Source organism: Phascolarctos cinereus, unplaced genomic scaffold (genome assembly GCF_003287225.1).
Source record: "Phascolarctos cinereus isolate Bilbo 61053 unplaced genomic scaffold, phaCin_HiC Scaffold_726;HRSCAF=1367, whole genome shotgun sequence".
Taxonomy (NCBI): Eukaryota; Metazoa; Chordata; class Mammalia; order Diprotodontia; family Phascolarctidae; genus Phascolarctos; species Phascolarctos cinereus.
In genome coordinates this window covers 64,219,927-64,239,472 of record NW_027556098.1, presented here as the reverse complement: position 1 = coordinate 64,239,472, position 19,546 = coordinate 64,219,927, and the positions used below count along the sequence as shown (strand labels likewise).

General features: G+C 35.6%; 1 protein-coding gene across 3 annotated transcripts in view; it reads right to left on the bottom strand.

Annotated features, from left to right (window-relative positions):
- Window positions 1–19,546, bottom strand: part of RPGR (retinitis pigmentosa GTPase regulator) — an 89,541-nt gene that overhangs the window by 59,705 nt on the left and 10,290 nt on the right. For 2 of the 3 annotated variants that reach the window (XM_020979626.2, XM_020979628.2), the window contains exons 4-7: window positions 17,885–17,947; window positions 7,158–7,316; window positions 5,846–5,995; window positions 2,975–3,133 (exon numbers count right to left, since the gene is read on the bottom strand). In XM_020979626.2, coding sequence (XP_020835285.1) covers window positions 2,975–3,133; window positions 5,846–5,995; window positions 7,158–7,316; window positions 17,885–17,947 — 531 coding nt within the window. The remainder of the gene's footprint in view (window positions 1–2,974; window positions 3,134–5,845; window positions 5,996–7,157; window positions 7,317–17,884; window positions 17,948–19,546) is intronic. The other variant, XM_020979627.2, reaches the window with a different exon arrangement.

The following is a 19,546-nucleotide window of genomic DNA, read 5'->3' as shown; positions in this document are numbered from 1 at the left end:
AATAAGAACAATCAATATAGTGAATATTGTAACTTTAAAAATGGACTATTATAGACATTTAATATTTTATTAAAAAAATTAAGTCTTATTTTTTAGAAATGCATTCAAAGAATATCCAATATCCAAGTTAAAAATTTCAATGACAAAGGGAATCTGGAAGAAACAGTAAAAGAATCAAGTTTCTTGATACCAAGGGCCTGGGCCCGATCTTGTCTAACATTTTAGCAGGATTTCTACAATAACTCGTATTTATCTGCAAATAAGAGGAGTTATAAAGATACAACTTCTTGTAAATGTAGTCCTTTACTACAGGCCCACTCTTCTCTGATATGTCATTCTCATATATTCATATATATAAACACACATATGTATATGTATATATTAAATTTATTTTAAATAAAAACTACTGCCACAATTATTTTAATATTATTATTATAATACAGGATATAGATAGGGACTGGACCTATAATTTCGCTGGCATAGGAAATTCCAGGTAATTAAACTCCTTCTATCAATGCAGGTTGACACCTAATGACTTTTCCAGGGTCATACAGCTAATATATGTCAGATGCAAGAAGACTAGGAATTCCACTATACCATATTGCTCCTAAGATATTAAATTATCTTAACAAAAAAACACGGATTTTAAAATATATGTTACTATGGAATTTTTTTTAAAAATACAGAAAAACAAAGCAAGGAAGAGGATCTCCAAGATCACTGGGTCCAGGCTCTTTCTTTTAGGTTAGTGATTCAGGAGAAAAAAAAAAAGACTTCTTTTTTTAAGATCTCTAAGATTCACAAGCAACTTCATTTTTAGTATTCTACCTTCTATTTTTCAAGTGGTCACTTTTCAACTGAAAAGTGATATATATTTAATACTTAAGTCCTCAAGGACTTACCTTCTACTGAGGGAGACAATACATACAAATAAAGGTAGCAGTAAGGAACTGTAACCAATCAGAGTGGATAGATGCTCATCAAATGGAGAATGGCGAAACAAGTTGTGGTACATGAAATGTAATAATACTGTGCTTTATGATGAATACAATGAATATGATGTATACAGAGGAACATGGGAAGTTTTGAATAGATGCAAAGTGAAATAAGCAGAACCAAGAAAACCACATACATAATAACTGCAATGAAAATGGAAAGAATAAACTAAAAAATAATTGAAACTGAAACGCTGTTAAATTATAATGACCAAGGTTGGCACAAAAGAAGAAATATGAGAGGACACCTTCCTGGCTTTCTTTTTTTACCTTTTTTTTGTTATAAGGGATGACTTTCTGGTAGAGGGACAAAGGAGATTAGCAGTCAATATTGGGAAATGTAAATGACACAAAAACAAAAGATAATTTACTTTTAAAAGAAAATTTATTTAAATGTTAAAAATTATTTTTTTAAAAAAAGTACTACCAATTCAAATCACTACAGGTTATTCAACAAGGGCAAAAAAATGAAAGAATAAACTAGAATGTGATATATCAAAAAGCAAGGAAAATCACCCTTTACTCCAAATTATTTCCTTTCCTCTTCATGTTCCCTTAAAAAGCAACACTCCCATGTCTGCTCATCCTGTGCTGCTCTTGTGCACACCATTCTATAAATCCATCAAAGAAGGGTTGCTCAGGCTATGGAGGGCTTTCTTTGCCCTCTGGAAACACTGCACAAACACCAATAGACAGCCTTTCTTTTATTTTTGGTCAAAAATTTCCTCTCACATAATTCTTAACCTATAATGTACTGCAGCCTGTTCATGTCTATCATGTGCTTCTTCATTGTCTTTTAGGTAACTGTCACCTTAATTCTGTAAAGGTCTTACACTATTCCCTAATTTCCATAACTGAAATATTGGCACTTTAAGAGAAAATTCTTAATGGACTTTGATTTCAGAGAAAGGCACATCATAAGAAGAATTTGTAATTTTCTAAAATTCAACCTCCTCTCCTTCTGCTCAATTTTAAGTCCAATTAAAATGACAGGCTACATGTAGTTTGGTAAACAACCCAAGAAGAGTATGAAGTTACTTCAGAAGTTGCATTAATTCTTACTAGATGACAAGTAAGCAACTTTTATTACATGAATCTACTAACTAAAAGTTAATGAGCTTCAAAAAGTGAAATATTTTACTTCATCCAGTAGAATTTGGATTAACAAAATCAAATCTGAAAAGATTAAAGAATTCTATTCCTTCGTCAAAGTTGGTAAGCAGGTGGACAAAAAAAAAAGGTGACAAAATCTTACTAAGCAAATTCATAAACCAAAACAGATAATACAAAGAAAACATTTTCAAAATATTTTGATCATGTCTTTTAAAACCAAACATAGAGCCATGACATGACCCTTCTTCAAATGTTTTTGTGTAAGCTCCATAAAATATTAAACAAATGTTTCCTTTATGTTAAATATGAGAGAAAAGACACTACTGAGTTCTAAAGCATCATTCATTCGAAGACTATGAAGCAAGTTTAACAAGGAGAAATATTAAGTAGATCTAAGGTTACTACAATAAGATACTGAGCTTCTCCAAAGAAAGAAATTATAGAAATAAAAATAATCATCATCATATATTAAGTAGGAATAAAAGTGAAGATATGGGTCTAATAGATATGTATAGAGACACACTGAATTTTTTAAAAAGCATTTAAAACATTTTTGTCTTTGAAAAACTAGGCCACAAAACAGCCCACATCAAATTTATAGTCATTAAAATACAGTTATGGTTACAATGATACTCAAAATGGCAGTAGTTTTACTTTTTTCCTATATCTTTTAACCATTTTACACAAATAACAAAAGCTACGTTAACCATAGATAATACAAAAGGATTTTTATTACAACAGACTAGAACACATATTAGAGATTACCTGAAAGTCTAAAGTTATTCTAGCCTATCAATGTACACGTTTCTTGTTAACCAAGACAGAGAAACAGGCGAAATCAATCCAAAATTCCTTTGGGTACCAACCTGTTAGAGCTACTGTATGCCCTCCACCACAAGCCACTTGATTCACCTTCCCAGGAATTCCAAGAACCAACTGGGGAATTCTATGATTTTTCAGTTGCTCAGGTGACAGACCTAACTTTCCATTCTCTGGTTCTCCAAAGGTATAGAGTTCACCCTCTGCTGTGGAAGATGAAGGAGAGTAATTAATCATAATTCACCAAAAGTTAATATATTTTCTTTCAAGTATGGGCCCTAAACTAGGTCCATGTTCATATGTCCAACAGTGACTCTCAAAATATGAACCTTTTTAATATAACTGAAAATTTAGCAAGGGATTAAGAATGAATTTTTCCTTGATACATTTTTATTTCAATAACCCACAAAATCATTACTTCTTATGTGAGTCTATATACACATAAGTATACTTGTAATATATGTCATATTAGGTGACTTACAAAGTAAAAATGACATGCTATTTGTTCTCAATATGCTTACAATAGAAAAAGACAACAAACAGGTTCTTTGTCAGGGATATTTCTTTTTAAAAACACTAATATTTAAAGGAAATAGTTTGTTGGTGGTTCTAGGTGAGGATAGTCCTCAAATTCCATTCATTTGTAACTTTTTTGGAAGTAGAATTTTAGGAAAGCTATGAAGGCAGATGATTTAAACTAAAAAAATACTATAAAATACTCTAACATATTATGGTATGATGCCACCTGAGGTTCATCAAGACAGTGTCCAGGTTCAAGGAGGTAACAGCACCATTCTACTTTGACCTATTCTGATCAAATTTGGAGTGCTGCACTCAGTTCGGCACATCATATTTTAGGAAGAACACTGAAAAACTGGAGAGCTCCCCCAAGATCTCAAGAACATGCCAGATGATGATGAATTAGAAGAAGGGTTATAGAGCCTTGAGAAACAAAGACTTAAAGGATGGTGGGGCAAAGGAGAGGGCAAGGAATGGCCATCTTCAAGTATCTAAAGGGCTATCATGTGGAAGAAGGAACAGAATTATTCTGCTTGACCCCAGGGGGTAGAACAAGGGGGAACTAGTACAAAGGGAAATTTAGGCTTGATGTAAAGAAAACCTTCCTAACAAGGAAAGGAACAGGCCATCTCAGGAGATGGTGGGCAGGTTCAATGGAGGTCTTTGAGCAAAAACTTGATCTATGTCAGATATGTTATATACTTTAGACAGAAACTCAAATTTTTACTGAATTGTTTTTCTTTATTTGACTAAGAGCACATAAAATGGAAACAGTTAAAAGTTTAAACTGTTTCTGCCAAAGATCAATGTCATTTACTATTTAGAAGTCTGTTACAAGGTTGAAAGTTAAGTTTACCTTACTTAGCTGCATATAGTACAGGACCTAGCTACTGATACCTTTTTAAAAGTTTCTCTCCCCCCTTTCACTGTAACAACATATATATTAGTAGCATACTGATTCACACTTGGAAAAATTTTTATTCAGATCAAATTTAATACTCTTTTGAGATCATCCTTTTTACATTTTTTCTTACATGGGTTTTAAAAAACAAACTTGTAGGTGCTATATTTCATAATAGTTATTTAAAACAAATAGTAGCAGATCAAAACATTAGCAGAAAACCTGAAAAAATTAGTATTTTAAGTATTATCAGGTTTTTACTGTTTTCCATGTGTAGATTATAACCCAAGTTGCTGAGCCCTGACATCTGAAAAAAGAACTCAAAGTGTTAAGGCGAAACCTTCCCAAGAAGAACAATGTCATTGGACCTTATTTTGCATACAAGGACACTGAGGCCCAGAGAAATAAAGTGACTGACTGAAGTTATACACTCTGAGGCTGATGAAGGCAGAATCTGTACCCAGTCCTCTGACTCCAAATCCAGGGTTCTTTCTATTTCATCACACTGCCCCTTCCTTTTATTCAGGATTATACTGCCCTCTCTTGCTAATCTATTTTTTATACATGCAAACCCAGCACTATTATACTTAAGGATTCTTTTCCACTCAGAAATGAATGAATCAAACAGAATAACAAGGGAGACTACTTATGCATGTGGTCCACAAAGTTTTATGGGGTTGTATATCAGAGTATTCAAAGTTTATATGGGTTCTAGCCCAGGACAGATATTCCCAATGAGTACTCTTGACCCCCCATCTAATACTTACAGAAACTAAGGAGCAAATTAATTTCAAAGCCTAAATTAAGGCGCTTAGTTCTGCTAAATACATATATACATATACAATTCATAAATACATGTATGCATATTTCTTTTTATAGAAAATAAAGGTAAGATTTCTGCTAACTAAATAGTGCTAAAAAATATTTTCTGCTGTGCTATGGGGAAAGCTGGCCTTGAAGCAAGGCATGCCTGGGTTCAAATTCTGCCTATAACATATAATGGCTGTATGACTCTGGGAAAGTCATTTAGCTTCTCCAAGTTGTAGGTAACTCCCTAAGACTCTAACTTAAAGAGAAGGTACCAGCCTGCATTGGTAGAGGGATCTTCCTCTTCTGTGTTCCAGTCCAGCATCAATGAAATCTGTGTTTCATTGTTTGTTGTCGTTTTCCATTATAATATACTTCCTTTCACAACAATAGGTGACAGAGGTTAGGCATGCAAGAGACAAGGATAACTAATGTTCTTTGGGTTGACTGAAATCGCTTCTTTTTTTACAATGAATGGCAAATGGAGGAAGAAGTAAGGTTCATAGGGCTTTCTCTCTAAAATGGTCTACAAAGTTAAAGAACGACTGTTATAAAAGGCTTACACCACAACAATGTATTAATATTACAAAGTAAATGTAATAACGTGAAGCTTTTAAAAAGATTTCATTACAATCTTCCCAAGTTATAACTAGTTTGTTTGTATCAGTAAAAAGGAAAATAACTATCTTACTAGTTACAAAGGCTGAATGGTAATATCCACAAGAGATCCAGGAGATAGGTTTTCCAATGACTACTTGACAAGGGACACACGCATTAGATTCATCTGCTAGACCAATCTGCCCTTCAGAATTGTCACCCCACATGAAAAGGTCCCCATCCTCTAAAACAAAAAGACAAGAAAAAAGGCTTAAAACAATGTGCCAATAAGTGACTAAACATTTCCAGAAGATTTTGTAACACTGTATTTATGAACTCTGAATAATCAATAATTCCCAGAGGAAAAAGATGCCACTGAGACACAGTTAAACTTAATATTTAGAATAATTTCTATTTAGGAGTTCAATTTCCATAAATAAGCACTTACATAATGATTAAGGACAGAAAATTTTACTGTACATAACATCAGTCACATTCATATTTTTCAACCTAGTAACAAGATAAATGGATGCTCTTGGCCTTACAGCTGCCTTTTCTTTATATGAATCACTTTAAGCAGAATATGTTTTCTTCTCTTCAGAAAAGCATACTCGCAACTGAACTAATAGCTAAAACTACATACTTTCAGGAGGGGTTCCCCCTTGAAAGGGGTTTATGTATTCTTGCTCTTTAAGTACATTATGGAAGTGATATTCTTAACCTTCAAAATGAGTGCATCCTAAAGAAAGGAAAAAAGAAATTACTGTATATCTGATTACATCATTTATTATTCACATTCAGTGGTATACACACAAAAACAAAAATACTGGTAAGTATGATAATTTGAACAAAGAAATATGTTTCAAAAAAGACTATTCAATTACATCTGCATAGGCCATGTGGTTAAAATGTTGTCCCCTAGAAAAGAAGATTAAGTTACAGCCTTAAAAGAAGTTTCTCTATTCCAGAAAATGTTAAAAGTTTAAAATTTTTTCAAATAAAAGACAATTAAATAGCAACATCCAAATGCATGATGTGTCCTAATTTCAAAGCAGTTTTACCTATGAAGTTAGTCTAACAAATTTTATGACTGCAATCTGTATTTTCAACTACTTGGAAAATACAAGTGGCCTATGAAATAAAAGGAAATGGAAATGATGTCTTCAGTTTAGTAAGTACTTGAGAGTCTTGGTGAAAGAAAAAGAAAGAAACCTTTAAGATTTCAAAATGGCAAAATTTAAAAAAAAATCTTAGAAGATCTATCCAAGCTATAATGAAAATATATGATGTTTACATCGAGGAAAGAAAAAACAATCCCAAGAGGGTTTGGGGTTTGTTTTTAGGGATGCTAAAGAGATTCACTGGGACAGTGAGGATCTCTATATTTAGTGATCCATGAGCCTTACCAGTTAGTGCAGCTGAAGTGTTGGATCCAGCAGAGAGCTGTTTAATCTTGTACTGTGATGTAAAAAAGCTGACTAGGTGAAAAGTAGTTCTTTCTTCAGTGTCACCAAGTCCCAACTGCCCTTCACTATTACCTCCAGCTGCGTATACGTTCCCTTCTTCTACACAGAGAAAAGAACATAGAAGTACTGTATGTGCATCCTTACTATGGAAATAATAAATCAAAAGACAAAAAGTTTGGCTTATAACTACAATTTCTTTAGCTAACGAGGTTAAAAATGAAAATTATTATTTATTCAACAAATTGCTTCAATACAACTGAAGGAATGTTAATCTGAGATTAATTTTTTAAATTCCTATGTTAACTAGCTATTGGAATGTGCAACTTGAATGGCATGTATATTCTTAGTAAAACTGAACTCTATTTATTTTGAATACAAAGGATAAAGAATGTCGCCTGAATTAAAGTCCAAACTGTAGAATATTTTAAATATATTTTTATTATTTTCTAGTTCCATATCTATTTTAACAGATAACAATGAATATTAATAAAGATGAGACAAATTGCAATTGTGAATAATCACAAAAATAAAAATCTGATATAATTTAGATTCTTCAATATTTAAAGGAGATATGATTCTATTGTTTTATATGTACAAACTGTTTCGTGTTTAGGTAGGGTCAATTTGAAACCAACTATATTATTAATAAAAATCCCTTAGTTCTTTGTAATGCAAATCCATTTTTTTTAAAAGAATGCTGTAAACAATTTTGGGGAAATCTGCTACGGTTCCTTTATTATGGGTTTTCATTATTATTTTGCTTAGAAACCTTTTCTTCATGATGACACAAAGATAAATGTCACTCCAGTTATGTCCCAAATTATCAAATAAATTTCAGTGCAGTTATATCTAAATTAATGGGGCTTTATTTTATTCTGTATATATACTAGCATTTGGTAATGCAAATTTGTACCAAATAATAAACAAAAATTAATGAGGAAAAATAGAAAGAAAATGTTACACAATACTAAGAATGATCAGAATATTTTATGCTGATATATATTCAGAAATCTTTGGTGGAAAAAATTAATTCAATTCAACAAACATTTATAAAGCACCTACTATATATGAGCCACCGCACTGGAGAAACAAAAGACAAAAACTAACAATTCCTGCCCACAAGATTTCATTAGCTATTAAATTAAATACAAATAAAAAGTCATTCAAAATCTCAGGTTTCGCTTTAACACTTTCATATAAAAGAGTGGTTTGTCATTTTTTTTAAATAAACATGTTATGTATCCTTCCTATTTGGTATGTTAGCGTACCCACTAGTGGCCAGTTGCTGACTTCCCAGAGGGGAATCTAAGGAGTGCTAAGTAAGAGCTGGTCATTGGATAACTGAGAGTTTCAAAAAATCTGAGTTAGAAGAAACCTCTGAGGACAACCCATTCCCAAAAGAATAATTCTGTCTATATCATCACTTGTGTGTGAAAGAGATAACCTCTCATTAGGAAGAAACCACAGCTGCTCCTGAAGCAGCCCATTCTACTGCTGATCAGCTCTAACTTTTTTTTTCCTGACATCAAGCCTAAATTTGCTGCCTTGCAATTTCTACCTAAATCTAATACTCCTACTTCTACTCTCTGGGACTGAACAGACTAAGTCTAATCCCTCTTACACAAGACAGGCCTATAAATACTGGAAAGCTCTAAGTACCCTCAAAGTCTTATCTATGCTCAATAACCCTACTTCTATCAATAGATCTTCATAAGCATGACCTTGAGGCCATTCACCATCCTAGTAGGTCTCCTCTAGACACTTCTCAGCTTATCAATGCCCTTCTTAAGATGTGGGAACACAATACTCCAGGTATGATCTCATTAGGGCAAAGTACAGCAAAACTGTCACCATTCTCACTTCACACTACACCTCTCTTAATGTACCCTGAGACACTTACTTTCTTGATTGTGAATGTGAATTTCTCTTGAGCCTACAATCCATTAAAAGCCCAAAACTTTCTTTTTATATGAACTGCTCTCTAACCATACCTGTACAAGCTTATAAAACAGATAGATATCTGAAAACCAATCCATCACACAACATTTGTTAAACACCTTTTATGGGCCAGGAACTACCTAGGATGCTGGGGATACAAAAGCCAAAGGGATTATTTCCCTTGCCCTCAAGGAGATAAATTTTAATGGGGAAAGCAACAAATGTGCATATAGAAACACTATACTTACAAAACAGACAAAAGGTAAACTTGCTGGGGGGGGGAGGGGGCAGTGGCACAAAAGCAGGAGAGAGTTAGGGACCGGAAAAAGTTTTATGCAGAAGACGTCACCTGAGGTAAACAGAGGTAAGGAGGGACTTCCAGGTAAGGAGCAACCTGAGCAAAGCACAGAGACAGAAGATGGGAGTGTCCTGGTGCAAGACAGCAGGCAGGTCAATGTGGCTGGACCATAGAGTACATGGAGGGAAATAATGTAAGAAAATGAAAAAACAAATTGTGAAGAGCTTTAAATATCAAAAAGCATTTATATTTAATCTGGGGGATAATAGGGAGTTAGTAAAGTCTGTTAAAGTGACATTATCAATATGATCAAACCTGCCCTTTAAAAGCACACTGTGTAGGGACTAGAATAAGGACAGTCTTGAGTTGGAGAGAGCAAACTATTACAAAAGTTCAGGTGAGAGGGATGGCCTGAACCAGGTTGTGGCTTTGTGTACAAAGAGGAGGAGATGTATGTAAGAGATGCTGGGGGGGGGGGCGTGGAGCCAAGACGGCGGAGTGAAAGCAGTGACTTGCTTGAGCTCTCCCCCAAACCCCTCCAAATACTCATAAAAAATGGCTCTAAACAAACTCTGAAGCAGCAGAACCCACAAAAAGACAGAGTGAAACAAATTTCCAGCCCAAGACAACCTGGATGATTGATCAGAAAGGTGTATCGTGCCGGGCTGGGAGCACAGTGCTGCGTGGGTGCACAGGCCACAGCAAACCTGGAGCAGACCTCAGAGGACTGAATCGTGGGCAGCTGGGGAGGTTTCCAGACTCCTCAATCCACAAATGCCAAAGACAACTTAGAAGGTCAGTGGGAAAAGTCTGTTTCTGTCGGTGGTCAGAGAGGAAGGCGGGGTTTCAGCTCCATTCCCCAAGAGCGTGGCCCTGGGGGGGGCAGCTGCTTCCCGAGCTTCCAGCCCACAGAATGAGGGGGAATCCAGTGGCTGATCAGAGAGGTATTGCAGGGATCTCTTTGCCAGTGCTGAGGCAGGAATCTCTTGCTTTGCCCGTGTTTGGATCTGGGGCACAGTTCTGGGCAGCAGTGCTGGGGTGAGGAGGAGCACTGGCGTGGTGGAGCTTGTAGTGGCTGTGGAGAGGAACCCCTCCTCACAGTTACAGGACAGAAAGGAATACTTGTGGTCACAGGCCAGGAAAGGAGTAAACACCTCACCCCTTATCATACCACCTGGGAAGAACTGAAAATTTACAGGTCCTATAAGTATCTCTGAAAACAGCTACACAAACCCCTGAAGCTTGGGACAGTACACTCTCCACATTGGAAGCAGACTCTTACCTTAACAAAGAGTTTAAAACTCAAGTAATTGGCTGGGATCATGAGCAAGCAGTGCAAAAAGAGTCAGACTATATTATCTTACTTTGGTGACAAAGACGATCAAAATACACAACCAGAAGAAGACAACAAATCAAAGCTCCTACATCCAAAGCCTCCAAGAAAAAATGAATCAGTCCAGGCCTTGGAAGAGCTCAAAAGTTTTGAGAAGCAAGTAAGGGAAGTAGAGGAAAAACTGGGAAGAGAAATGAGAGTGATGCAAGAAAATCATGAAAAACAAGTCAACAGCTTGCTAAAGGAGACCCAAAAAATACTGAAGAAAATAACACCTTAAAAAAGCCTAACCCAAATGGCAAAAGAGGTCCAAAAAGCCAATGAGGAGAAAAATGCCCTAAAAAGAAAAATTGGCCAAATGGAAAAGGAAGTCCAAAAGATTACTGAAGAAAATACTTCCTTAAAAATTAGAATAGAGCAATTGGAAGACAGTGACTTTATGAGAAATCAAACACAGTAACAAATCCAAAAGAATGAAAAATTAGAAAACAATGTGAAATATCTCATTGGAAAAACAACTGACCTGGAAAATAGATCCAGGAGAGAGAATTTAAAAATTATTGGACTATCTGAAAGCCATGATCAAAAAAAGAGCCTAGACATCATCTTTCAAGAAATTATCAAGGAAAACTGCCCTGATATAGTAGAACCAGAGGGCAAAATAGAAATTGAAAGAATCCACAGATCTCCTCCTGAAAGAGATCCCCAAAGGAAAACTCCTAGGAATATTGTAGCCAAATTCCAGAGTTCCCAGGTCAAGGAGAAAATATTACAAGCTGCCAGAAGGAAACAATTCAAGTACTGTGGAAACACAATCAGGATAACACAAGATTTAGCAGCTTCTACATTAAAGGACCGCAGGGCATGGAATATAATATTCCATAGGGCAAAGGAGATAGGATTACAACCAAGAATCACCTACCCAGCAAAACTGAGTATAATCCTTCAGGGGAAAAAATGGTCATTCAGTGAAATAGAGGACTTTCAAGCATTCTTGATGAAAAGACCAGAGCTAAACAGAAAATTTGACTTTCAAATACAGGACTCCAGTGGAACATGAAGAGGTAAACAGGAAAGAGAAATCATAAGAGACTTATTAAGATTGAACTGTTTACATTCCTGCATGGAAAGATGATATTTATAACTCATGAGAACTTTGTCAGTATTAGGGTAGTTGAAGGGAAAAAATTGTATGTATGTATATATAGATAGAGGGCACAGGGTGAGTTGAAGATTAAGGGGTCATATCTGGAGAATAAAATTAAGGGATGAGAGAGGATGATACTCGAGAAGAAGAAAGGGAGAGGTAGAATGGGGTAAATTATCTCACAAAAAAAAAAAGAAAAGTCTCTCACAGTGGAGGGGAAACAGGGGAAGGTGAGAGGGAATGAGGGAATCTTATTCTCATAGGATTTGGCTTAAGGAGAGAATAACATACACATTCAATTGGGTATGGAAATCTGTCTTACCCTACAGGAAAAGGGGGAGAAGGGGACAAGAGAGCAGGGGGTGATAGAGAGGAGGGCAGATTGGGAAAGGGGTAATCAGAAGCAAATACTTCTGAGGAGGGACAGGGTCAAAAGAAAGAATAGAATAAATGGGAGGGCAGGATAGGATTAAGGGAAATAGAGTTAGTTTTTCACAACATGTCTACTATGGAAGTGTTTTGCATAACTGCACATGTACAACCTATATTGAGTCGCTTGCCTTTTCAATGAGGGTGGGTGGGGAGGGAGGAAGGGAGAAAATTTGGAACTCAAAGTTCTAAAAACACATGTTTTAAAAAAATGTTTTCACATGCAACTGGGAAATAAGAAATACAGGAAATGGGGTACAGAAGTCTATCCTGCTCTACAGGAAAATAGAAGGGGAAGGGGATAAGAGAAGGGAGGGGGGGAGAGACAGAAGAGAAGGCAGACCAGGGGAAGGGGTATTCAGAATGTATGCCATCTTGGGGTGGGGGCAGGGGTGAGAAATTTGGAACTCAAAAACTTGTGGAAGTGAATATTGAAAACTAAAAATAAATAAATTTATATTAAAAAAAAAAAGAGAGATGCTGTGGGGTAGAAATGACAAGACTTGGCAATCAATTATCTACGGACCTGAGTGACAAACAGGATAAAGATTATTTCAGTGGAAACTGGGAAGTTTGGAAGGGGGTTGTGGGGATAGGGAGAGAATTTGTTTTGGATATGTTGAGGTTGAGATGACTATTGGACATCTAGTTTAAAATGTGCAAAAGCATAATTCTAAGATTTCATATTTATTATCTACTAAATTTTATCTTATTAGAATGAGTCTAATGATTCAGCCAGTCCAAAACTTTTTGAATCCAGACGATGACATAAAGTGTGTTTAGCTATCCCATCTCAGCTTTGAGTCATCTACAAAGTTCATAAGTATATCATTTATATCTTTGTCTAAGTAACTGATAAAAATGCTAAAAAGGGGCAACTAGGTGGAGCAGTGGGAAGAGCTCTGGCCTTGGAGTCAGGAGGACCTGAGTTCAAATGCGGCCTCAGACACTTGACACTTACTAGCTGTGTGACCCTGGGCAAGTCACTTAACCCCTACTGCTACACCAAAATAAAAAAAAAATGCTAAACAGCATAGAGCCGTGCACAGCTCCCTGGGTCATAACCCTGATACAGAACTATTCATGACACTGAGCAGGTTCAGAATCTACTCAGTTACACATCTAACCCACATCTATCCACCTTTTTTTTCCACAAGAAGAACACAAGAGAGCATAGGAATAAAGGGAATGTCCCTAAAATGATAAGCAGCATCTATCTAAAACCATCAGCAAGCATTATCGGTAATGGGGATAAGATGGAAGCCTCCCCAGTTAGATCAGGGGTGAAGCAAAGATGCCCATTATCACCACTATTATTCAGAAAGGTACTAGAAATGTTAGCTATCGCAATAAGAAAAGAAAAAGAAATCAAATGAATTAGACTAGGCAATGAAGAAACAAAATTATCATTCTTTGCAGATGATATGGTATATACTTAGAGAACTCTAGAGAATCAACTAAAACACTACCTGAAATAATTAACAACTTTAGCAGAGTAGCAGAATATAAGATAAACCCATATAAATATCAGCATTTCTTTGTATGACCAACAAAGCCCAGCAGCAAGAGACAGAGAAATTCCATTCAAAATAACTGTAAACAATATGAAATATTTCTGAGTCTACCTACCAAGACAAACCCAGGAACTATATGAACACAATTTCAAAACACTTTTCACACAAATAAAGTCACATCTAAATAATTGGAAAAATATCAACTGCCCATGGGTAGGCCAAGCCAATATAATAAAAATGACAATTCTGCCTAATTTACTTATTCAGTGCCATACTAATCAAACTACCAAAAAATTATTTGATAGAGCTAGAAAAAATAACAACAAAATTCATCTGGAAGAAGACATGGTCAAGAATATCAAGGGAATTAGTGGAAAAAAGTACAAAGGAAGGTGGCCTAACAATACTAGAGCTCAAACTATATTATCAAGCAGTAATCCTCAAAACTATCTGGTACTGGCTAAGAAATACTGAGTGGTGGATAAGTGGAATAGATTAGGTACACAAGACAGCAGTCAATGGCCATAGCAACCTAGTGCTTATAAACCCCAAAACCCCAGCCTTTGGGATAAGAACTCACTATCTGACAAAAACTGCTGGAAAAATTGGAAAACAATAGGACACAAACTAGGTATAGACCATATACCATCTCACACCGTATACCAAGATAAGGTCAAAATAGGTGCATGATTTAGACAGAAAGAGTGACACCACAAGCAAATTAAAAGAGCAAGGAATAGTTTACCTGTCAGATCTATGGGGAAGGGAAAAACTCATGACCAAACAAGAGACAGAGAGCATTACAAAATGTAAAACAGATAATTTTGATTATATTAAAATAAAAAGCTTTTGTACAAACAAAACCAATGCAACCAAGATTAGAAGGAAAGCAGAAAGCTGGGAAACAATCTTTACTGTGTCTCTGATAAAGGCCCCATTTCTCAAATATATAGACAACTAAGTCAAATTTATAAGAATACAAAACATTTTCCAATTGATAAATGGTCAAAGGATACAAACAGGCAGTTTTCATACGAAGAGATCAAAGCTATCTACAGGCATATGAAAAAGTGCTTTAAGTCACTTCTGATTAGAGAAATGCAAATTAAAACAATTCTGAGGTACCACCTCACCTATCAGACTGGCTAATATGATAAAAAAAGAAAATGATAATTGTTGGAGAGGATATGGGAAAACTGGCACACTAATGCACTGCTGGTGAAGTCGTAAACTGATCCAACCATTCTGGAGAGCAATTTGGAACTATGCCCAACGGGCAACCAAATTGAACATACCCTTTGATCCAACAATACCACTACTAGGTCTATATCCCAGAGATTACAAAAAAGGGGAAAGGACCTACATGTGCAAAAATATTTATAGCAGCCCTTTTTGTGAAGGTAAAATATTGGAAATTGAGAGGATGCTGAATAAGCTGTAGTATATGAATGTAACGGAATACTATCGTTCCATAAGAAATGATGAACAGGCAGATTTCAGAAAAACCTGGAAAGACTTGTACGAACTTATGCAAAGTGAAACGCGCACAACTAGGAAAACATTGTCAGCAACACTGTGATGGTCAACTAGGAATGACTCAGCTTTTCTCAGCAACACAGTACAAACGACTCACAAAGGAAAATGCTATTTACATCCAGATAAAGAACTGACGGACTCTGATTGCAGATCAAAACATATTTTTTTCACTTACTTTATTCTTTTTCACATTTCTTCTCTTTTGATATATTTCTTCTTTCACAACTGTGACTAATATGGAAATATATTTTACATGATAGCACATGTATAACCTATATCAAATTATCTACCATTTTCAGAAGAAGGGAGGGAAGAGGACGACAAAAAATTTGGAACTCAAAATATTGTAAAAATGAATGCTAAAAATTGTCTTGACATGTAATTGAGAAAAAAATACTATTAAAAAAAGAACACATGAGGCTTTAACAACTGCTTTACTAAATTCAAGGTAAACAACATCTACCACTTTAGCAACTCTGTCAAAAAAGGAAATGTGCCTCATCTGTCATGACCTGGTATTGATTATGCATGACCTTCTTCTTCTCTATAAAATCCTGAAGATCAGAATTGGAATGTTATGTATATAGAAGAGCAACAGGTCATTATGGATAGATCAGAGTGTGGGAGGTGAAGTAATGTGTAAGAAGACTGAATAAATAGGAAGAAGCTACGCTACGAAAAGACTAAAATGTTAACAAAGGAGTTCAGATTTGTTTTTAAAGGTTATAATTGGCAGTGTTTTGCATGTGTGCGTGTGCGTGATCTGATCAGACCTGAGCTTTAATAAAATCACACTGTGATTGGCTGTGAGAAGGATGGATTATATGGGGAGAAGAGCTTGCATTAGGGGACCTAATAGGAGCCCACTGCAATAGTCCAAATGAGAAGTAATTATGTCAGGAACTAGGGTGGCAGTTGTCTGAGTAGAAAAGAGAGACACATGCAAAAGATGTGGTGACAATAAAAATGAGGAAGATGGGGAAAAGGAGCACTGTTTAAATGGATGAGATAATGACAACTATGGACCGAAAGAAGGCAGACCTGCTAAGCTATTTTTATCTTTTGTTTTTCTGTTTGTTTGTTTGTTTGTTTTTGGCCAAGAAGAATGATCTTTGGACTAGAAAGGACAGGACAAAAACGGTAACTAGGAAGCTGATACCCAAATTAAGCTTTTCTTGCCATCCACAGATCATTTTGAGCTTTAGTATTATTGATATTTTTTGCAAGACTACGTCTTTCTTTTGTATTTATTTTTCAATATCCTTTCCTGCTTCTATCTTCTGTACATGTCTTAACATTCTAAGTTGATTGTGAATTATCTATGCATTCATGCAGGTCTCTATAGAATACTTTGTCTCTTCACTGGATTTATTTTTCTTTGGGTCTCCAGAATTCATTCTCGATTACTTACCATCCCTCCTCAGTTAACTTTCCCTGTAGGAGTCCATAGACTCCTTTGAACCCCTTTAAAGCTGCTTTATCAAAATCTAGAGTGAATGCTAGACTATTCCCAGATTTCCTCCCATTCTCTACACAAATTCTAAAATGGAACAGTTACTTCCTCCCAAGGTTCCCATCATTTGTGCTCTAGCAACCAGTTCCTCTTTGCTGGTGAAAATCAGATCTAGAGAAGAATTTCCCTTTCTTGGTTCTTTCACATTTTGAAGAATGAAATAAACATACATCAAGTAAAAAAATATTAGCAGTTTTGTTTTTGGCAGAAAATTTCAGCAAATGGATGGAGAGGTGAAGTCCCTTATCACTACTGCATCATGCTTCTGTTTCCCAACTCCTCACCTACTTCCTCTTTTGCCCAGTTGGTCTGTACTCTCCTCTCATGACAATGTTGCTTCCATTTTGCTTCTACTGATCTTCGCACAATTGCTTTCCACTATCCTTTCCTCTAATGGTTCCTGCATCACTTCATATGAATATGTCTTTTTAATATACAATGCTATCTCACACCCCTTTCAACACATCCCCTTTCTTCTGAATAAGGTATTCCACTTTCAGAGGCAACCCCAGATTTCTGAGGCAGGGACAGCTGAGCTTGCACCTGATAATCAGCTCCTGGGAAGTTCTCGTGAGCAAGGAAGAAGGACATGTGACAGCAGCAACCGGCCCTAGTGCATGCAGCAAGGCAGCAACCCTTAACAAAACAAGTCCAATGAACTTCTTCAAATGGATATTTTATAAATAATAATCCTAGAAATCATTTGTATTCTGCTACTAAATATTCATTTTGCCAGTTTTTCCAAAGGACAATTTAAGTCTACCAAACATTTTTACTTAGAAACTTTTAAGCAGTGCCTTGTACGGAGTCAATATTGAATAAATGTTCAAACTATAGCTGAAGTAAATAATGCTTATTTACGGAAGTATGAAAAATCCATAAACTTTACAAAACCACAAAAACACATAATGTAGCCCTCAGATTTTCCTAAGAAATTATGCATAATACATATACTGTACCTGTGTATACCAAGGTGTGGTTCCTTCCACATGCAGCAAATTTTACTTTTTCAGGTTTTAAAGCTAAAAAAATGATAAAAATATTCAGGTTGTTTCTGACAAATGAAAATTCATTTTTGCTTACAGAAAAAAATAACTTTCCTTTAATCATGTCATTATACTACTCAATGACTTGAAGTACCTCCTACAAACTTCTGACAACTGTCTTCAACTGCCTAATCAACTTAACATTGACCCCACTGCTGCACCCTTAGAACCAACTTCCTGACTTTCTCTTCGCCCCAGTAGCTCACTTTACTTTTAGGCATGGTTTCCTCAAATTCAAGAATAAGCTCTTTGAAAACAAGGGCTGTTTAAACTTTTTCTCTTGGTTTCTCTAGCACTTAGCCCAGTACTTGGTACATAGCAGATCCCTAACATTCTTTTTCTCATCCATTCAAAGCTTTCCATCATCCTCCTATTTTTCATATTATTGCCAAGAATACACACACACACACACACACACACAGCCAAAACTATAAATGTTATGTGTATATGTATGTACGTTTATACATATGGAGCCTTTTTTCCAAAAGTCAGTCTATACCATTGTCCTTCATATTTCTCTCTTTCATCTCCAAGACCTTTTCCAAGGCTCATTACCTGTGTGTGTGTGTATGTGTGTGTGTGTGTATGTATACATATACTTATACATATATATACATATATATATACACGTGTGTGTGTGTGTGTGTGTGTGTGTGTATCAGTTTACTCTCCTTTCAATCTCAATCTGAAGTCCTTATCCTTCAAAGAAGTTTGGTTTTTTCCTTGACTATCTTCCACGCATCATCTACTTTTCTCAATTAATAGTTTCCCTTTATCTAGTCATTAGATTGTTGTAATTCTTTTACTTAGTTCATGTGAGTTCATTACTTGAATTCATGTTGGCCTATTTTCTTCCCTATCACACTATAAGAGATACGATAACAAAGAAAATGTCTTTGTTGCCTATATATTTTAAAGAATTTACTTTTTTGACTAATACATAAAATTCAATTTGGATTGACATAAAAACCAATTCACATTAAGATTACGATTTGAAATTAGAACTTCCACTATTAAAAAAAAACTGTTTCTAGCTCTATCACCGTTAATCTTTTAAACTATCTCTTAGTTTGATATATATGACCATATATTACAGTGCCTGACACACAGCAAGTGCTTAATAAATGCTTGTTGATTGACTGATAGATAACTAAAGGTTTTAGCATGTGAGAACAATTTATAATATAGGAAAGTACACTATGTATAACTAGAAATTACATAGAATCTGATGTCAAATCTCTAGCAAGAAAGAGCTCAAGATCTTGATTTAGGAAAAAACCCTATATAACTCTTGTGATCATCAGGATGATGATGACAATAAATAATAATGACAGCATCTATTACATGCCAGCCACTGTGCTAATATCTCTAATATCTTTAATATCTTTACAAATATCTCATTTAATCTTAACCACAATCCTGGAGGTAGGTGTTATTATTAGCCCCAACTGAGGCAAGACAGAGTGACTTGCCCAGGGTCACATAGCTAGTAAATGTCTGATGCAGGATTTGAACTCAGGTCTTCCTGATTCCAGTCCCAGCATCATCCACCATGCCACCTAGCTGCCTCATCAA